The sequence below is a fragment of the Dreissena polymorpha genome, chromosome 1 (assembly GCF_020536995.1).
Source record: "Dreissena polymorpha isolate Duluth1 chromosome 1, UMN_Dpol_1.0, whole genome shotgun sequence".
NCBI classification, from domain to species: Eukaryota; Metazoa; Mollusca; class Bivalvia; order Myida; family Dreissenidae; genus Dreissena; species Dreissena polymorpha.
In genome coordinates this window covers 163508975-163525686 of record NC_068355.1, presented here as the reverse complement: position 1 = coordinate 163525686, position 16712 = coordinate 163508975, and the positions used below count along the sequence as shown (strand labels likewise).

At 36.0% G+C, this 16712-nt stretch overlaps 1 protein-coding gene across 1 annotated transcript; it reads right to left on the bottom strand.

Moving 5' to 3' along the window:
• Positions 1-4986: 4986 nt before the first annotated feature.
• LOC127858833 (uncharacterized) lies at positions 4987-13467 on the bottom strand. Its single transcript, XM_052396131.1, has 4 exons — positions 12350-13467; positions 8139-8522; positions 7164-7277; positions 4987-6476 (listed from the first exon to the last, which is right to left on the bottom strand). The coding sequence occupies exons 1-2, from the start codon at positions 13262-13264 to the stop codon at positions 8478-8480; spliced, it is 960 nt and encodes a 319-aa protein (XP_052252091.1). The 5' UTR covers positions 13265-13467; the 3' UTR covers positions 4987-6476; positions 7164-7277; positions 8139-8477.
• Between the last annotated feature and the right edge of the window lie 3245 nt (positions 13468-16712).

The window sequence follows — 16712 nt, the reverse complement described above, 5'->3', positions numbered from 1 at the left end:
TGAGTTGTATCTCTTCATTGTGTTTTTGTTACTTGAGTGCTATGTACAGTCACATGTTACAGTAAAATATACTTTCAGATCACATATATCACAGACCATATAAGTATATATTGATATATGTATCACAACAGTCCATCTTCATGCCCCATTTTATCAAAACTAAACAATAGCAATGCTTATAAATAATGAACCAACAAAGACTTAGAACAATATGAAAATATTTTTCATTTTTATTGTGCCCAGATGAATTAATAAGTTTATTTCTTTGATGTCAAAATGAAACGGTTTTCAGGTAATTGTAAAAAAATACAAATTTTGGTTCATTATAAATGTACATGTTTTATTACATAATTTTGCAGACAATTCTAAAAATTATGGGATAAGGATATATTGCTCATTTTGAGAAGTTTCCTTTTTTACCATAATTATTCCTTCCATATGTATTATAAAGCTATTTCTCCTTTATATTGTTTAGTAAATAGTTTAAATACATTATATAGACACCTTTTTATTCTGTTGTGCAGACATGATTTGAACCATGTGGCTGAATGAAAAAATTAATCATATAAAGCAATTACTTCTTTTGTTACAATGTTTACAATACTGACAAAACAAAAGCTCAAATCAGGGGGTGGATCGTACGCAAGTAACTGGCGTGGCGTAAGTGAGAAAAATAGTAACTGGTGTTCAAAATGGCGGTTAACGGGTGATTTTTGAATGTTTTCGTCGGAATTTTTGAAAGGTTTGTACATTTACCATTTTTATTCGACATTGTCCTTACGCGCAGGATGATCTACTGATATTCATTTAAGCTCGGTATAAATCCTGTAGATTCATTATTAATATTAAAAAAGTTATTGAAGACTTTATACGCAAATGCCTCATTGTTTACGATTGACACGGTTCATTTTATGTGCATTTTTAAACCATATATAAGGGTTTCTCAGCAGTTTTCATGGAAAGGTGGACTCAAGAACCATCATAGTTTAACTTGTATCAGCACCAGGATGCTTCCAATAGGCAATCGCAATATATGCATCAAAATTCTAAAATTAAACCCCATTTCAATAACTGGTGAGCACAGTACCCCCACGTTCAGTAACTGGTGTTTATTCAAAAGAGTACACAGAAAAAAAGAAAACATAATAAAAAACGCATGTTTATATTTGCTTTTTAAAAAAAGTGATGCATTACTTTAATTTGTGAAGTCACAATAAATTGCAAGGTGGCATGGAAGAGGCATGGAAGATTTTTTTTCAATTCACATGCGGACGTATTGGTTTCATTTGTGCACGAATTATTTCGAATGCTCACGAATGGCTTTTATCGTGCGCGAATGATAGTGAATAAGTGCGCACGTATTCACCTGTAAGTACACACGCACAAACGCTTACGTGCGCGCCTATAAATGTTTATGTGCGCTTGCTTTAAGTTCTGCGTTCGCTCGTTATGCTTTTTCATTGATCTATTTATCACATGCGCACGTATTTCTTTCTTTTTCGCTCGTATTGCTTTTAATTGCGCACATATTGATTTCTAGTGCGCATGTATTCATAAGAAAACGCCTTCGTATTTATACACACTTCCGGGCCGCAAGTATTCATTTTAGTCCAAATAATTAGAAGTAATATACCGATTACGTCTCAACGGTTTACTATATTTTTCCATTGCAAATTGATTTCAAAGTATTTTTCAGTTTTTCTTGTTAAGTCATTGCTTATGCATAAAATTATCATATGTTAGACACAAATGAGAACGATTACCCTTTACATGTGTGAGAAATGTGCAAGAACACCACTTGTGTAAGTTTAGAAAAATGGGTTATTCTTTAATGCAGAATTACTTTGAACTAGATAAAATAACACAAGGGGCTACACATGAGTCATCCTGAATAAAACACGGCAAAAGTATCCAATCATATAGAGAAACAAGTTAAGTATAACCGGCTAATGACGTTAAACTATGCAACTTTCAACTGACACAGTGCCAAGCCTATGTGGCAACAAACAGTGGGAGTGTTTTCTGACCTTGGATAGCTTTACTTGTAAGTTTTAATTCACATTTTTCTTATGCCATAAGAAAAAAATTGTCTATTTTTTGTTCAATAATTTGTGAATGATTATTTTGCGCTGTTATATGAATTTGCAGTCGTTACAGCTACCGACATGAAGTTACCGACATGACTTCCTGTCGGAACTATACAAATGACGTAAAACGAAATGAGGTGGATGTATATCATATTTGCAGGAGTAGTATTAACTATTACGTGCACACGTGAACACATAAGTAATGCGTGCGCAAGTATTTGACAAAAAATACCCATGTGCCCGCTATGCCGTCTTGAAATAGTTTAAACCTTCCAATAACACAAAGAATCCATATCGTTCACATTTTATTAACTGTAATACCACACACAGTTAAGACACACTTATTGTTCATGAATAAATGAGTCGCGTTCTGAGAAAACTGGGCTTAATCCAGTCCGCACAGGCTAATCAGGGACGACACTTAACGCCTAAACTTGATTTCCGGTAAGGAGGGACTTCCTTGAAACTAAAAATACCATAAAAGCAGAAAGTGTCGTCCCTGATTAGCCTGTGCGGACTGCATAAGCTTATCTTGGACAAGACTTTCCGCACATGCATTATGCCCAGTTTTCTCAGAACGCGGTTCAAATATAGTGGGAGTCATTGAATGTGTATTCCACGCAGTCTAACAACGTCATTTTTAAATCGGTGATACTTAAATCATATATAATAGGAAATTTATTTTATGTGTTATTACAGATGGAATCGTCCAAAAAAGATCAAATTCAATCCAAAGTGTGCGGTGTTGCATTATCATGTGCATACTCTTTAAAGCGGCACATGCAGCTTCATAGTGATTCCACATACGAGTGCGATTATCCAGAGTGCGGAAAAAGATTCAAGTGTAAAAAATCTCTGCAGCGTCACACCCGTTCTCACACCGATGGTCCAAAATTCTGTAGTCACTGTGGGAAGAAGTTCACAGCGACGTATTGGCATAACAAGCATAAACATGAGATTCACCGAGGCAAGGCATCGAAGTATTCATGTACAGTGTTTGCGAAGCCATATCAGTCGGGATACGCACTTCAACATTTGAGTTCACATTCGGATGAAAAAAATACACCTGTGAAATATGTTCGAAGTCATACAAAACCCCATCAATTCTTCGAATACACAAATGCAGCCCTCCGGACGATGGAGAAGGAAAGCATGCCTAGGCAACATGCACCAAAACATTTAAGACAATGAGGCTGTTGAAACAGCACATGAATAAGCACGATGCTCCCAAATGTTCTTTCCACGTCTGTGGAAAAATGTTCAAATGGAAGCATTGAATGAAAAATCATATTAAGGAATGTGGTGTGGAAATAAATCAAGGGTAATTCTAACACCCTTTCTTGTAAAACTACAACTTTTGCCACTGCTTCACTGTTTATTAATTCATTGTTTGAATTGTTTGTTTTAAAAGTTGAGTGTCAGTTTTTGCTTAATTAACGAAATTCCTATTCAAACCAAAAATCACAATGTTTCCTTTAATTAATTTGAGCTTTATCGTCGTTTTAAAGTGATATTATGGGTATTTTTCACTGTTGAATTGAGCTGAAAAGAATTAACAGGTCAAAAGAGTTCGGTAAAATGTGGTTACTGACCAATTATCTGCAACTCATCTTGCTACCAGTTGTTTATAAAAATATATTTTATATTCGATATTTTACGTGACTGGTGAGTCGTGTAAGCCGAAATGATCCGTAAAACAAAATTGTGTCTTTGTGTCGTATGAACGAATCTGCACTAAAACTAAATTTAGTATATCATTGTTTTAGTAGCTCTATGTCGATGCTGAATAAACATATATAAGAGTATATGAAGTGAAAACACCAAAAATTAACAACGGTTGCGATAGACGCCTATAAACTGTTAGATGCCCATAATATCACTTTAATGTTAGTAATCAGGAAGTAAACACTGACAGTCTTTTTGAAGTTATTTTTCTCGAATGTTTTGAAACTTATAGGCTTGCATTGTATGACATGTTTTAGGTCATAATTTTGACTGTACATGTATTACACATCCGTTATTTTATAAATAGGATAGGAAAAATTGATTTTAATAATTAAGTTATCACAGTTGATTTTTTAAGTTTTTTGTTTACAAGCTGTATGTTCTATATTAAGAGTAGACATTCTGGAAATAAGTGTTTGATACACGTTGTTGTTTTTGTTCTTATTTCCCAATATGTTCATTCCAATAATATGTGATTTTGTAAATTTTTATGTGATTATAACACAAGGACAGATAGATAATCAAAAAATATGTAAACATTGTGTTCGGATTTCGGCATATTCATTGTTAATATATTTAAAAATATTTTGTGTTGGAATTCATGCAAAGGTTTTATTTAGTATGGATTTTGGTGCTAGTTAAGTATCATATAAGTGACATAAACCATACCTTAATACCGTAATATACTTTTCTAGTCGTTTAAAGTTGGCATGGAGTCTGAGTGTGCTCACATTTTATTGTGATAAATATCCCCCCCCCTCCGAACCGCTGTGATTATCATTACAAATAGTAATGTGATTTTATGTTTCCTTATTATTACATTCGTAAATAGTAACACACTGTGTGTTAATACCGTGAGTCGTGTTCTGAGAAAACTGGGCATAATGCATGTGCGTAAAGTGTCCCAGATTAGCCTGTGCAGTCCGCACAGCTAATCAGGGACGACACTTTCCGCCTTAATTTGATTTTTCCTAAGAAGAGACTTCATTAAAAATGTCATAAAAGCGGAAAGTGTCGTCCCTGATTAGCTTGTGCGGACTGCACAGGCTAATCTGTGACGACACTTTACGCACAAGCATTATGTCCAGTTTTCTCAGAACGCGTCTCCCGTGTTTCTGGTCAATTTACATTTATTCGTTTTGAATCATTATTTAAATGCTAATAAACGTAACAATAAGTATAGTACATTTTATTTTGTCTTATTTGTATGGAACAGCTCATGTGTATTGTATTATACAGATTCATGCATTCATGTAAAACACAAACGTGAAAGTCACAAAACGGGTAATACAACTTTTACCGTGTCACACAAATATTATTTACTTTTAATCTCATACTGATCAACATTCCGAGAACACTTTAAATAAAAAAACACGGCCTCGTTGAATCTTGTTATTTGTCTCTTATGCACATTATCTGACAAAAGCTTTTCCATGATTTCCGGGAGACAAATATTGTTCCCACATTGGTTTAAAGGGACTAAAGTGTATTCATAGATATAACAATGTAAGGAATAAAATATAGAAGTACTCCTTTTTACTTAGACAAGTCTTAACAAAAAATAGCACAATACCAAATGGTTAATGTTGAATTTAAACAACACAATCACTGAAAATGCTTTTATAAATAAATACAAAACAGATGTCAGCATCATGGTTAATTAACCAAGGACAATTGTGAAGTTACCTATAAACACATATCAAGTTTGGGTTATTCTCCATTTACTATTTGCGGAGATAAGTTGTTTGGAGAAAAAATGAGGGGTCATATTTCATAATGATATTAAGTCAGTATTACTTGTTTAAATCTTCAGGGTTGATCATTTACTTTCTAAATTAGAAAAAAAATAATACGTTTTCATTTTATCAACTAAAATTATTATGAGGCTGAAATTGTAATGTGTAACAATTACAGGTTCTTACTCGTTTCAGCGTGATACGCATTTTTTCAAGTTAAGATTAAGAATAAAATATAAATATGTATGCTACTGGTTTACAACCGGCATTGTTCCTGAAGTTTAATCATACCCAATCTGAACCGCACAAAACGATATTGAAAAATGTTGCCTTTTTATGCAATACGTATAGTTGTTCTGTTATACAAACAATTGCTTAGCAGTCTTGTGTTAACCCTTGGCAGGTAAGCAACTTACAAAAATATGTTTTAACATAAATATTATTATATTTAATTCGACAGTACCTTAACAAACACATATCTGACTATTTTAGTCACTTTAAGTCAATTATTTATAAATTTAGTAGGGTTATATAAAATGTTGACATTTCAGAAAAGGGTAAACAACTCGTATTTAAAAAATGTCATGTTCAAATACTGCTAGCAAGAAATGATATCCGTTGCATTACTTATTCCTTCCTTGCTTATACAAAATCATTTATTTATAATTAAAACAACATTGTCAATATGAATCCCTTTTTAATGTCAAAGTCACTTTAAATCAGCTATTATGAAAAGAGCATTATTTGATTTATTTAGAGTTCGTTTAAATCATTAGATGAAATCCCAAGTCTTAAAGAAGGTAGTCTTTTTGATTCATTAACTTTGAAGTGCTCCCGAATCGACTGAACGCCTTTCGGAATTCCACCGAGGTTGCTTATCGTTCCCTTCTTTCCTTTGTGCGGAGCCCTTATGTCAAACTCATGGTTTCTGAAACATTAAGTGTTTGTAGCATAGAGAGAGAAATCCAAAAACTGCAATTAAATTTAAATAATGCGTTATGATGTTCCCGAAGGAAGACATATAGTCTTTGCACCGTCCGTCAGTCTGTACGTCTGTCCATAATTGTGTTTCCGGTCCATAACTTTGTTATTAGTATTAATTGTTATTATGTGATTTTTGTGTGAAACGAATTGTAGATAAAATGACATTTCGATTCTTTTCGAGTCTGAGTCTTTAAATCAGACTTAAACGTTGGTGATTTCAAGCCTTGTTTTTATGTACACATACCTAGTGTGCTTTTTAAATAAACACGAGTTACTGAAAGTGGGGGTAATGTGCTCACCAGTTATTGAAATGGGGTTTAATTTTCCAATTTTGATGCATATATTGCGATTTCCTGTTGGAAGCATCCTGGTGCTCATTAAAGGTAAACTATAATGGTTTTTTAGTCCACCTTTCCATAAAAACTGCTGAGAAACCCTTATATATGGCATAAAAATGCACATACAATGAACCGTGTCAATCGTAAACAATGAGAATCTTGTGCATAAAGTCTTCAATAACTTTTGTAATATTGATAATTCATCAATAGGATCTATACCGAGGTTAAATGGATATCAGTAGATCATCCTGTGCGTAAGTATAATGTCGAATAAGTATCGTAAATGTACAAACCTTTCAAAAACCCCGACGAAAACATTCACAATTCACCCGTTAACCGCCATTTTGAACACCAGTTACTATTTTTCTCACTTACGCCACGCCAGTTACTTGCGTACGATCCATCCCCTGTCAAATAGAATTGAAATAAATAAAACATCCCCCAGCTTTGCAATGTAAATGTAAAATGTAACAAATTCTTCGATGAAAAAGACAATATAATAGCAATTCTCTATGGGTCACATTGTATATATGTCGAACAAAAATTTAGACGACATTCATTGTTAATATTCATAAAAAATAATGCAAGCAATTTAATTTCACGTGATTAAATCATTAACAGTAAGATGGCTTAATATTAACCGACTGGAAATAAAATCAGAATCTTAAAGCAAGCAAACGAGTCAGCAAGATCTGTATATCCGAAGAAGAACCAGGTCAATTAATTTTGTCAGTGGACAGTGAAAATAAACAACACAACACTAAACTATTACCACTCACAACACTCTCACACAGTATTATAAAGGAAATATATTTAAATAAAATAAAGTTCAAAAACATCATAATTTGTTAATCGTAAAATCAAGAAATTTACTCTAAACTGGTATGAAATTGCGGTTAAAACAAATGTTTCCAGAAACTGATAGTCAAGTGTGACAGTGACAGAAGAATATCAATCAATATTTGATAATAAACCCACATTAATGAGGTGTATCAATCAATGAAATATCTTACAGAAACGTAATAAATGTTGGGTATCAATTGAATAATGCAACAGGCAGAGTTTAAAAAAAGATCGGTGTCGCGAAATCATATGACAATACAGCATTAATCTACTAATGTACACAAACTATAACTATATCAATCAATGAAGAAATAACTGTATACGTAAAATTTTAATTGAAATGAACAGTAAATATTACGATTTCAGAGATCTGAGATGCAGACCGTATTTTCGTTTGATTTGTTTACTTTTTACCCGATACCTACCCGAATGGGAAACAACTTTTGTTCGCCCTTAGTTTCGAAAAGACCGAATTATCATCTATGAATATTTAGGTTATACAAGGTTAGTTATTTAAAAAAAATCCTATGTACACTTTATAAACACACTCAATACGGTAAATGCTTAAGCCGTTATTGTCCATTCATGATACTTCACAAATAACTTTCATTTTCTCGTTAACAAAAATGTTATAAGGTTAAGCAAACACTCTCAATTTATGCAAGTAACACACACTAATACAGGGACCTTTATATAGATAGATAGATATAGATACTGATAGATGAACTTATTATCAGCTGCACATGTACATGTTTATCTACATTTCATAATGAATCCAAGCCCACTTCTAGTTTGTTGCTGAAGATTTTCTGAAATTGAAGAGCATATAATATATGAGAAAAGAGAATCCCTTAAAAGGTAATATTTATCACATTAAAGTAACATGAAGATTGGGCATCAAATGTGAGTTCTACAGTGTTCACAAGGTTTATGAAAATTGTTATAAGATTTGGATACTTCATGAATGTTTATGAGCTAAAGTGTCAAAATTGATCATTCAAAATGATAATGTTTGCATGTGCATGAAGGAAAAGGTTTATTAAACCTTATTAATATTTAAAAGCTGTAATAGTTGTTGTATATTGTGTATTTTTTATGTGAGTGTCAACACTAATGTGAAGGCAATATCACAAGATACACGAGCTTCTATTCTACGATTTTATTGTTACATATTTATAGTAGCATATGAGCGTCTATACAGTTGCGCTACTAGATAGCTAATGAACAGGGCTTATCACCGGAGCGGGATAAAGCGGGAATCCTTAACACGTGGTTGATCACGTGGGTATTGTAATGTTCTAATAATACAACATTTCCCTCTTCATGAATAAAAGAAAATTGAACTGCATGTTTAAATCGAAATATAACAAGGTTTAAAATTCAAGTATGATTATAGAACACAAATTAAGTACTCTATGTACCGAGTTTGTTTTGTATTGATTCTGTGTGCTATGCATAAATCAAAATATAACAAGATTAAAGTTTATGCATTATTATAGAACATGAAGTTGTCTGCGTATTGAATGATTATAAAATCAACGGTTGTCATACTCCGCTCCGTAGAAGCGCGCATTCTTCTTAACTACTCTCCCAGACCGTGTTGCATAAGAATTGTCTAAAGGTATGACCTGGGCAGTCTTGGCTGAAGCAGCTGATTGGGGTTCCTTAGGGGTATTTGCAAGGATGTTGTAGTCGGGTACAGATATGTCTGAAACATTTTCATTAGTTTTGTGTAACGCAATGCGATTTCTGCGATACACTACTCCTTCTCGCGTCTGTACGGTGTAAGACCTTGGACAGTGCTTTTGTATCACTTTTCCCGGAACCCAAATTTTACCCATCTGTATCCTAACAGGGTCATTTACATTTAGAGGCGGAAGGGATTTGACCGACTTATCGTAGTTATGCTTGCTTCTCGCTTGAGTGTATTTTGAACACTGTTTGACCTTGCGGGCATTGATAGCCTGGGGGCACAGTGCTTTGTTTGTAATCGGTAATACTGACTTAGTTCTGCGATTGAGTAACAGCTGTGCAGGGCTGTAGCCACTGTTGAGTGGTGTGTTTCGGTACTCTAATAGTACGACATAGATGTTCTGATTGCTATCCCTAGCCTTTTTCATAAGTTTTTTGGCGATGCCCACACTTCGCTCGGCTAAACAGTTTCCTTGCGAGTGTAACGGCGATGATGTGGCGTGTGTGAAATGCCACGATTTTGCAAAGTCAGCAAACTCAGTGCTAGAGAACTGAGGTCCATTGTCACTATGCAGCACGTCGCAAATTCCGTTGCGAGCAAAATGTGTCTGCAATTTTCGAATTACTGTGTACGACTTTGTGTCCGGTAGAAAGTCAATCTCGAAGAAATTCGAATAATGGTCCACTGTCAGTAGGTAATTCCTATTGTCAAAATGAAACAGGTCTGTTGACAAAACTTGATAAGGCCTGTCTGGGAATTCTGATGTAATCATTGGCTCTTTAGCATTCGAGTCTCTGTGAGTGAGACAAATTTGGCATTGTAAAATGTGCTCTGAGATTTGCTTTTGCATGCCAGGCCAAAACATACAGTCTTTGGCCCGCTGCAGGGTCTTCGTCACGCCTAAATGACCTATGTGTACCTGTCTGATCATGTCGGGCTGCAGAGATTTCGGAATAAGGAGTGTTTGACCTCTGAAAATTAGGTCATCCTCATAAGACAGCTCATCCCTATGATTGAAGAATTCCGTAATCACGGGGTTACAATTTGACCGAGATTCTGGGCAGCCATCGAGTATCGTCTGCTTTAGAAGTTGCATCTGACTGTCGTCACGAATTGCCTGTCTGATTATTTCTAAACGTCTGTCAGTCACCAGCAGTTTCTTTCTAACCGAATGAACGTGTGTGTCCAATCCGTCAATTAGAGTTGGGTACGTGTCATTAACTGAGTGTCTTGACAGATAGTCTGAGACGGGTATGTCTTTACCACGCACATGCTCCACAGTGATGTCGTATTTCTGTAATGACAGAAGTAGTCTCTGCAGCCTCGGAGGCGCTGCCGATAGAGGTTTTTTTATGATTGACGAAATCGGTTTGTGATCACTGTGAACAGTCACGTGTTGTCCGTACGTCAGTTGGTGGAATCGCTTGCAACCAAACACAATTGCAAGTAGTTCGCGTTCAATGTTTGCATACAGCTTCTCACTTGCGGTCAAGCTTTTTGAAGCATACGCAATTGGCCTACCTTTCTGCCACAGGGAGCAACCTAACCCGTTTTGAGAGGCGTCGCATTCAAGCACAAGGGGCTCCTTGGGGTCAAAGTAACCTAGAACTGGTGCATTCGTAATCACGGCCTTGACTTTTTCGAAAGCGCGCGATTGAGGGTCATCCCAGAGGAATTCTACCTCCTTTTGCAAGAGGCTCCTAAGGGGGGCTGTAATCTCTGCGAGATTTGGCGCGAATTTTGCCAGGTAGTTGACCATGCCTAGAAAAGTCTCTAACTCGGCTCGAGTTTGGGGGGCTTTAAGATCCGTAATTGCGTTTTGTTTGCTACTGTCGGGTTTCAGACCTTGACTTGAAACAACATGACCAAAGAATGGCACTTCAGTCGCACTTATAATACATTTGTTCGGGTTAAAACGGACACCCTTGTTTTGAGCTAGTTTTAGCGCGTTTCGCAAGTTTTGATCATGCTCCGCCCTTGACCTGCCACTTATAAGAATGTCGTCGACAATACAATGGACTCCTGGTGAATTTTCAAAAATTTCATTGCATTTCTGCATGAAAATGTCACCCGAGGAACTAATTCCGAACGGTAGTCGTAGGTATCGGTACCTTCCGAACGGTGTCGAAAAACACGTCAGTAGGGACGACTCGTGGTCAAGTTTCACACTCCAATAGGCATGTGTGATATCAAGGATGCTAAAGTGCGTAGCTCCTGATAAGTCATTCGTAACGTCTTCTAACGTCGGCATTGGGTAATGGGGCCTGCAAATAGCGTCATTCAAAGCTTTTGGGTCTATGCATACCCTGAGTTTGCCTGTCTTAGGTTTCTCTATAAGAACTGTACTGTTAACCCACGCGGTTGGTACGGTGACCTTTGTGATGATTCCATCGAAAACCATTCGATCAAGCTCAGCCTTAAACCTAGATTTTAGGGCTTCTGGGACTTTGCGCGGGGGGTTCACGATGGGGACTGCATCTTCTTTCAAATGCAATTTGGCATAACCTGGGATTTCCCCTACACCGCTGAATAGCGTTTTGAATTCGGACATCACAGTGTCCTTGGTAAGAGGCGTCTGCTCTTTTGGGGAGTTTTCAACTGAATATGTCAATTTGATCATTTAAGATCAAGTGAAGATTTGAGGCCAAGTAGTGGAGGGGCTTTGTTTCCGACTACATAGAATAATGCGTCTATTTTGTCTGATAAGTGGGAGCAGGGGAGACGTACTTTACCTATAACCTTAATTAGGTCACCTGAGTATGAGGTGAGTTTACTGTCGGGTGGTTCCAATGGGCTGCTCAGCTTAAGATTGCGAAATGTATCGTGAGGGATTATATTGCACTCACTTCCTGTATCAATTTTGAAATTGACCAGAGTCATATTTGGCCCAATTGAAATTTTTACAAATGCACGGTCTGGAGATTGTGAAGAATGTGCACTTACCACGTCAACGAAGTACTCTAAGGTGTCGCCGGAACCACTGTCACTGTGTCCACAGGCACCTTCCATAACACTATTGTCAATGTCATGCACTGACTTGTGCGCACTCCGTTGTTGTCTACACTTAAAGGCAAAATGGTTGAGTTTGTGGCACTTTCTGCACTGCTTTCCGAAGGCAGGACAGGATTGTTTGTTTGGCCCATGGTTGTTGCCGCAGTTGTCACAGGGTTGCTGTCCACGTTGTTGCTGTTGTTGTTGTTGTGGGTACTGCTTATGCGTTGCCTGGCGTCGTTTCGGTCCTGATTTCCGCTTGGAGGCGATAGCGTCCACTGGAGTTGCCGTCATTGACGTTGCACCGGTTTGATTGGAAACAATGTTCATTGATGCCATTTGATGTTGGCAGTATTCGAAACTTTGAGCAATCTGAATTGCCTTATCGAGAGTCAATTTGTCACCCTCGTTGATCAGTTTTTCACGAATTCGTGTGTTGTTGGTACCGATCACTAGTCTGTCCCGGATCATCTCGTCTTGAATGCCATTGTCTTTAAATTTACAATCTTGCGCTCTAAGGCGGAGTCGGGTGATGAACTTGTCGATTGAGTCTGCCCCTTGGACTTCATTGTAAAAACGAAATCTGGCGAAGACAGAGTTGAGTTTCGGCTGCACGTACGTTTGAAATCTCTTGTAGTGTGCCTCTAGACTTTTGTTTTCCTCGTCGGAGAGCTGCCAAGTTTGATATACGTCTCGTCCTTTGTCGCCAATCCATAGAAGAACGTATGCGATTCTTTCTTCTTCTTTTTTGTCCTTTAATGGTCCTTTGAACACAAGTTCGGTGTGACGCTTGAACTTTTCCCATGCTTCAGGTAGATTTGAACTCTCCCAGTCCATGCTGGGCGGTGTAATTCCTGACATATTCATTGTCACTGTTTAGTATCCCGCGCGTCGTGAACGAAATGCAGTTGAAATCAGTTTATGTGAACGTTAAGTCCGTTATTCTGACACCATGTTGTATATTGTGTATGTTTTATGTGAGTGTCAACACTAATGTGAAGGCAATATCACAAGATACACGAGCTTCTATTCTACGATTTTATTGTTACATATTTATAGTAGCATATGAGCGTCTATACAGTTGCGCTACTTGATAGCTAATGAGCAGGGCTTATCACTGGAGCGGGATAAAGCGGGAATCCTTAACACGTGGTTGATCACGTGGGTATTGTAATGTTCTAATAATACAACAATAGTGAACTATTAGTTACATATCTGAAGAGTAGGTTGGTGGTTATGGACTCCTCACATCTCACTACACACACAACCACTTACTCACAAAATGATGCAGATGTTTGGATTATCTGGAAGACATGTGGTCAGCAGAAATAAATCACTTTCTCGGGTTAACCTTCTCAAAGGGTCAGCATCCCAGCATGTTAGCTCCTTAACATCTACAGACCATTATTGTATTGCTGATAAGGGCTGAAGTCTATCTGCCTCAAGGATTGGGCATTTAACCTGGACTGACCGATTGTCCATCACCTCGATGTACTGTTTTTAAAGCAAATGACCTACTGTCCAACACAAATCATCACTTCGAGGTCTTTAATTTATAGCAAGTGACATTTTGTTCAGCACAAAATCCATCAAACCGAGTTTCTTTGTTTATAGCAGGTGGTCTATTGTACACCACAGAATAATCACAAATCTAAAGGCGAAGTTCACCTTCTTGCAAAGCGTCCAAAATGAAAATGGTATTCTTATGCTCGTCGGTTTATGTGTTGGCTAAGAAACAACAAAAAGATCCACTAATAGAATTGTGTAACCATGACGATTTAATGAATATATACATTACTTCTCGTTCATACACTTGCAGTAAACCGTGTACCGTTGGTTTGGTTGAGGGTTTGGTAGCTTCTTGATACACATGTAGAAAGTTTTACATCAGTCTTTGAATTCTTCTTCCTTTCTAGATAAGATTTTCGTTTTACTATGCAGACACAGCTAAAACATATGATAAAAGTGTTCGGAAAAGGTTGTCCATTATGCTTTAAATTGAAACCTGTAGAAAAGACTTATGCATGGTTGTCTAACTTTGTAAAACCGACTTCTTTAATTTTCTTTGAACGTTTTTTATACGGTATATACTTCCTTAATTGTAATTTTTAGATTTTTTTCTAATTTTATTAATTAAATAACGTTCAATCATTGGATGGTTACTTTAAAAATGGCGTAGGAGCAATGTAATTGACAAGAACATAATAAGAAAATAAATTATAAAATTAATACAAGTAAACAAATGATTATAGTTGCCGTTTCATACAAATGAAACATACATATTGCCGTTTTGTTTTCAAACGAAATAGCGAGTATGCCTTGATACGCTGCTATCAAGAACACAGATACAGTTTCGAATTAAACTACATGCAAGTCGTATTTTTGAAGAATTAAGACCCCTTTGCGATGGTTTAAAAATCATATGACTGCCGTGTTTGGTAGAACTGGGCTTTTGCATAAAGTGTCGCCCCCACTGGGGCGATTCTTTTCGCTTTTATGATATTTTTCGTTTAAAAGAAGTCTCTGCTTAACGCAAATTTGGGACTTCACATGGATATTTAGCGCGAACTTAACGCAACTATTGATATGCTAGATTGTGTAAACAAAGTTATATTTGTCTCTGATTTATTTCTACGAATCGTATTGTAATGTTCGAGGGAGTCATGATTTTACATGATTTGAAAGAAAAAGGTAAATGAATTCAGCAGTAAGTATCAAAGTCGCGCTCGATTATTGCTCTAAAATGTTTGACAATATAGTGCTATATTTTCTATAATATGTTAAGTTAAAGACAGATTGTAATTGATTCTTGCTTTTGTTTCAGTTAATCGTAACTCGGGCGGCAGCAATTATGTTGTGTTGGTTCCAATTCCACGTTTGAATAGTTGACCAAAGAACTTTCTGTCCTGCAACTGGAAATTATCTTCGTAATTCTCTTCGTACTTAAATATTGAGACATTTGCATTCATCGCATCGCTTGCTATGTCATATAAGTTATAGTTAGCCATATGGCTTAAAAAGACCGTTTCCATTTGGCTGTTACTTGCTCCGTGGTGGCAATTTTCTTAATTAAAAAAAATCAAATACGTGGGGTTTGAAACCTGAATCGTAATTTGTTTCTCTCTTCTAGAAACAAATCACACTAAACACGATTTAAATGAAATTTTAGAAAATTAATTGCGTTTAATGCAGATTTGATGAACTAGATAGTCCAATATTACAATTGACCAGTCGCCAACTCCGCCCACATTTTGTCGATCAGCCAATCAGATATCGATTTTTCACACACCCCTCAGCAACGCTTATCTGGCCGCCATTTTGTCCGACAAACAAAGCGTGTTGTACATATGGAATGAACGTAATTTTTAAGAGTTTACACAGATTTTATATCAAATGCATGATCATTACTGTTCGATCATTATTCAAAATTGTAGGTGCTATACATACTTTATAAAAGGTTATTATTTTATCTTTTTTTCTTGAACATATGAACGAGTAATGAGAAAACAAACACAATAAATAGTTTAACCACACCAACACGGTGTGTGTTCTATAAAACGTGTTATACCGTTTGATGCACAATATTTTTAAGCAGTTTGGGCAACATAATAATTGCCACACGTGCTTATTAATCTCAGCGTAATTGTCGATGATTAATAAATAACAGTATGTTGCGTGGATCTCAGAATGAAGGAACATTAAGGCATTGTTAGGTACTGTACACAAGAAAAGAAAACTATTTAATTACTTAAATGATTTCCAATTATATATTTATTTTCTGTGGATCATAAACAAGGGAAATCATTATAAATTGTTAACTTAAATATTGTTTTAACTAAAGTAAAAACAACAAAAAGGTGATTTCAACGCGGCTTAGCCAGCTTAAAGCGACTTCAAGTGTAAAATGTACGGCTTATATTACAACAACAACATTTCTAATACAACATACATTGTCACTGGAGAAATGTGAAAATTGCAATTAACATATAAGGGCCATCTTGTTATAAATAAGCAAATGCATAATATGCTAAATGTATTCAATTCGAATGTTCGTGAACAGCACCGTGATACCAACATTTCATTTTTTGATAGTGAAATGTAACAGGTTCGCATTAAACATAAATGTAATAAAATGCATATTAGACTATCTGTTAATGAAACCACGAAATCAGGCCTGTATTAAATTATGGTTACAATAAAAATTTAATTTATATCTAAATAAAAAAAAATCGGTGTCTTTTTAAAAATAACACAATAAAACAAAGATCTAAACATTTTTAATAAACAAAAAACCCATCATGATATGGATATGTCA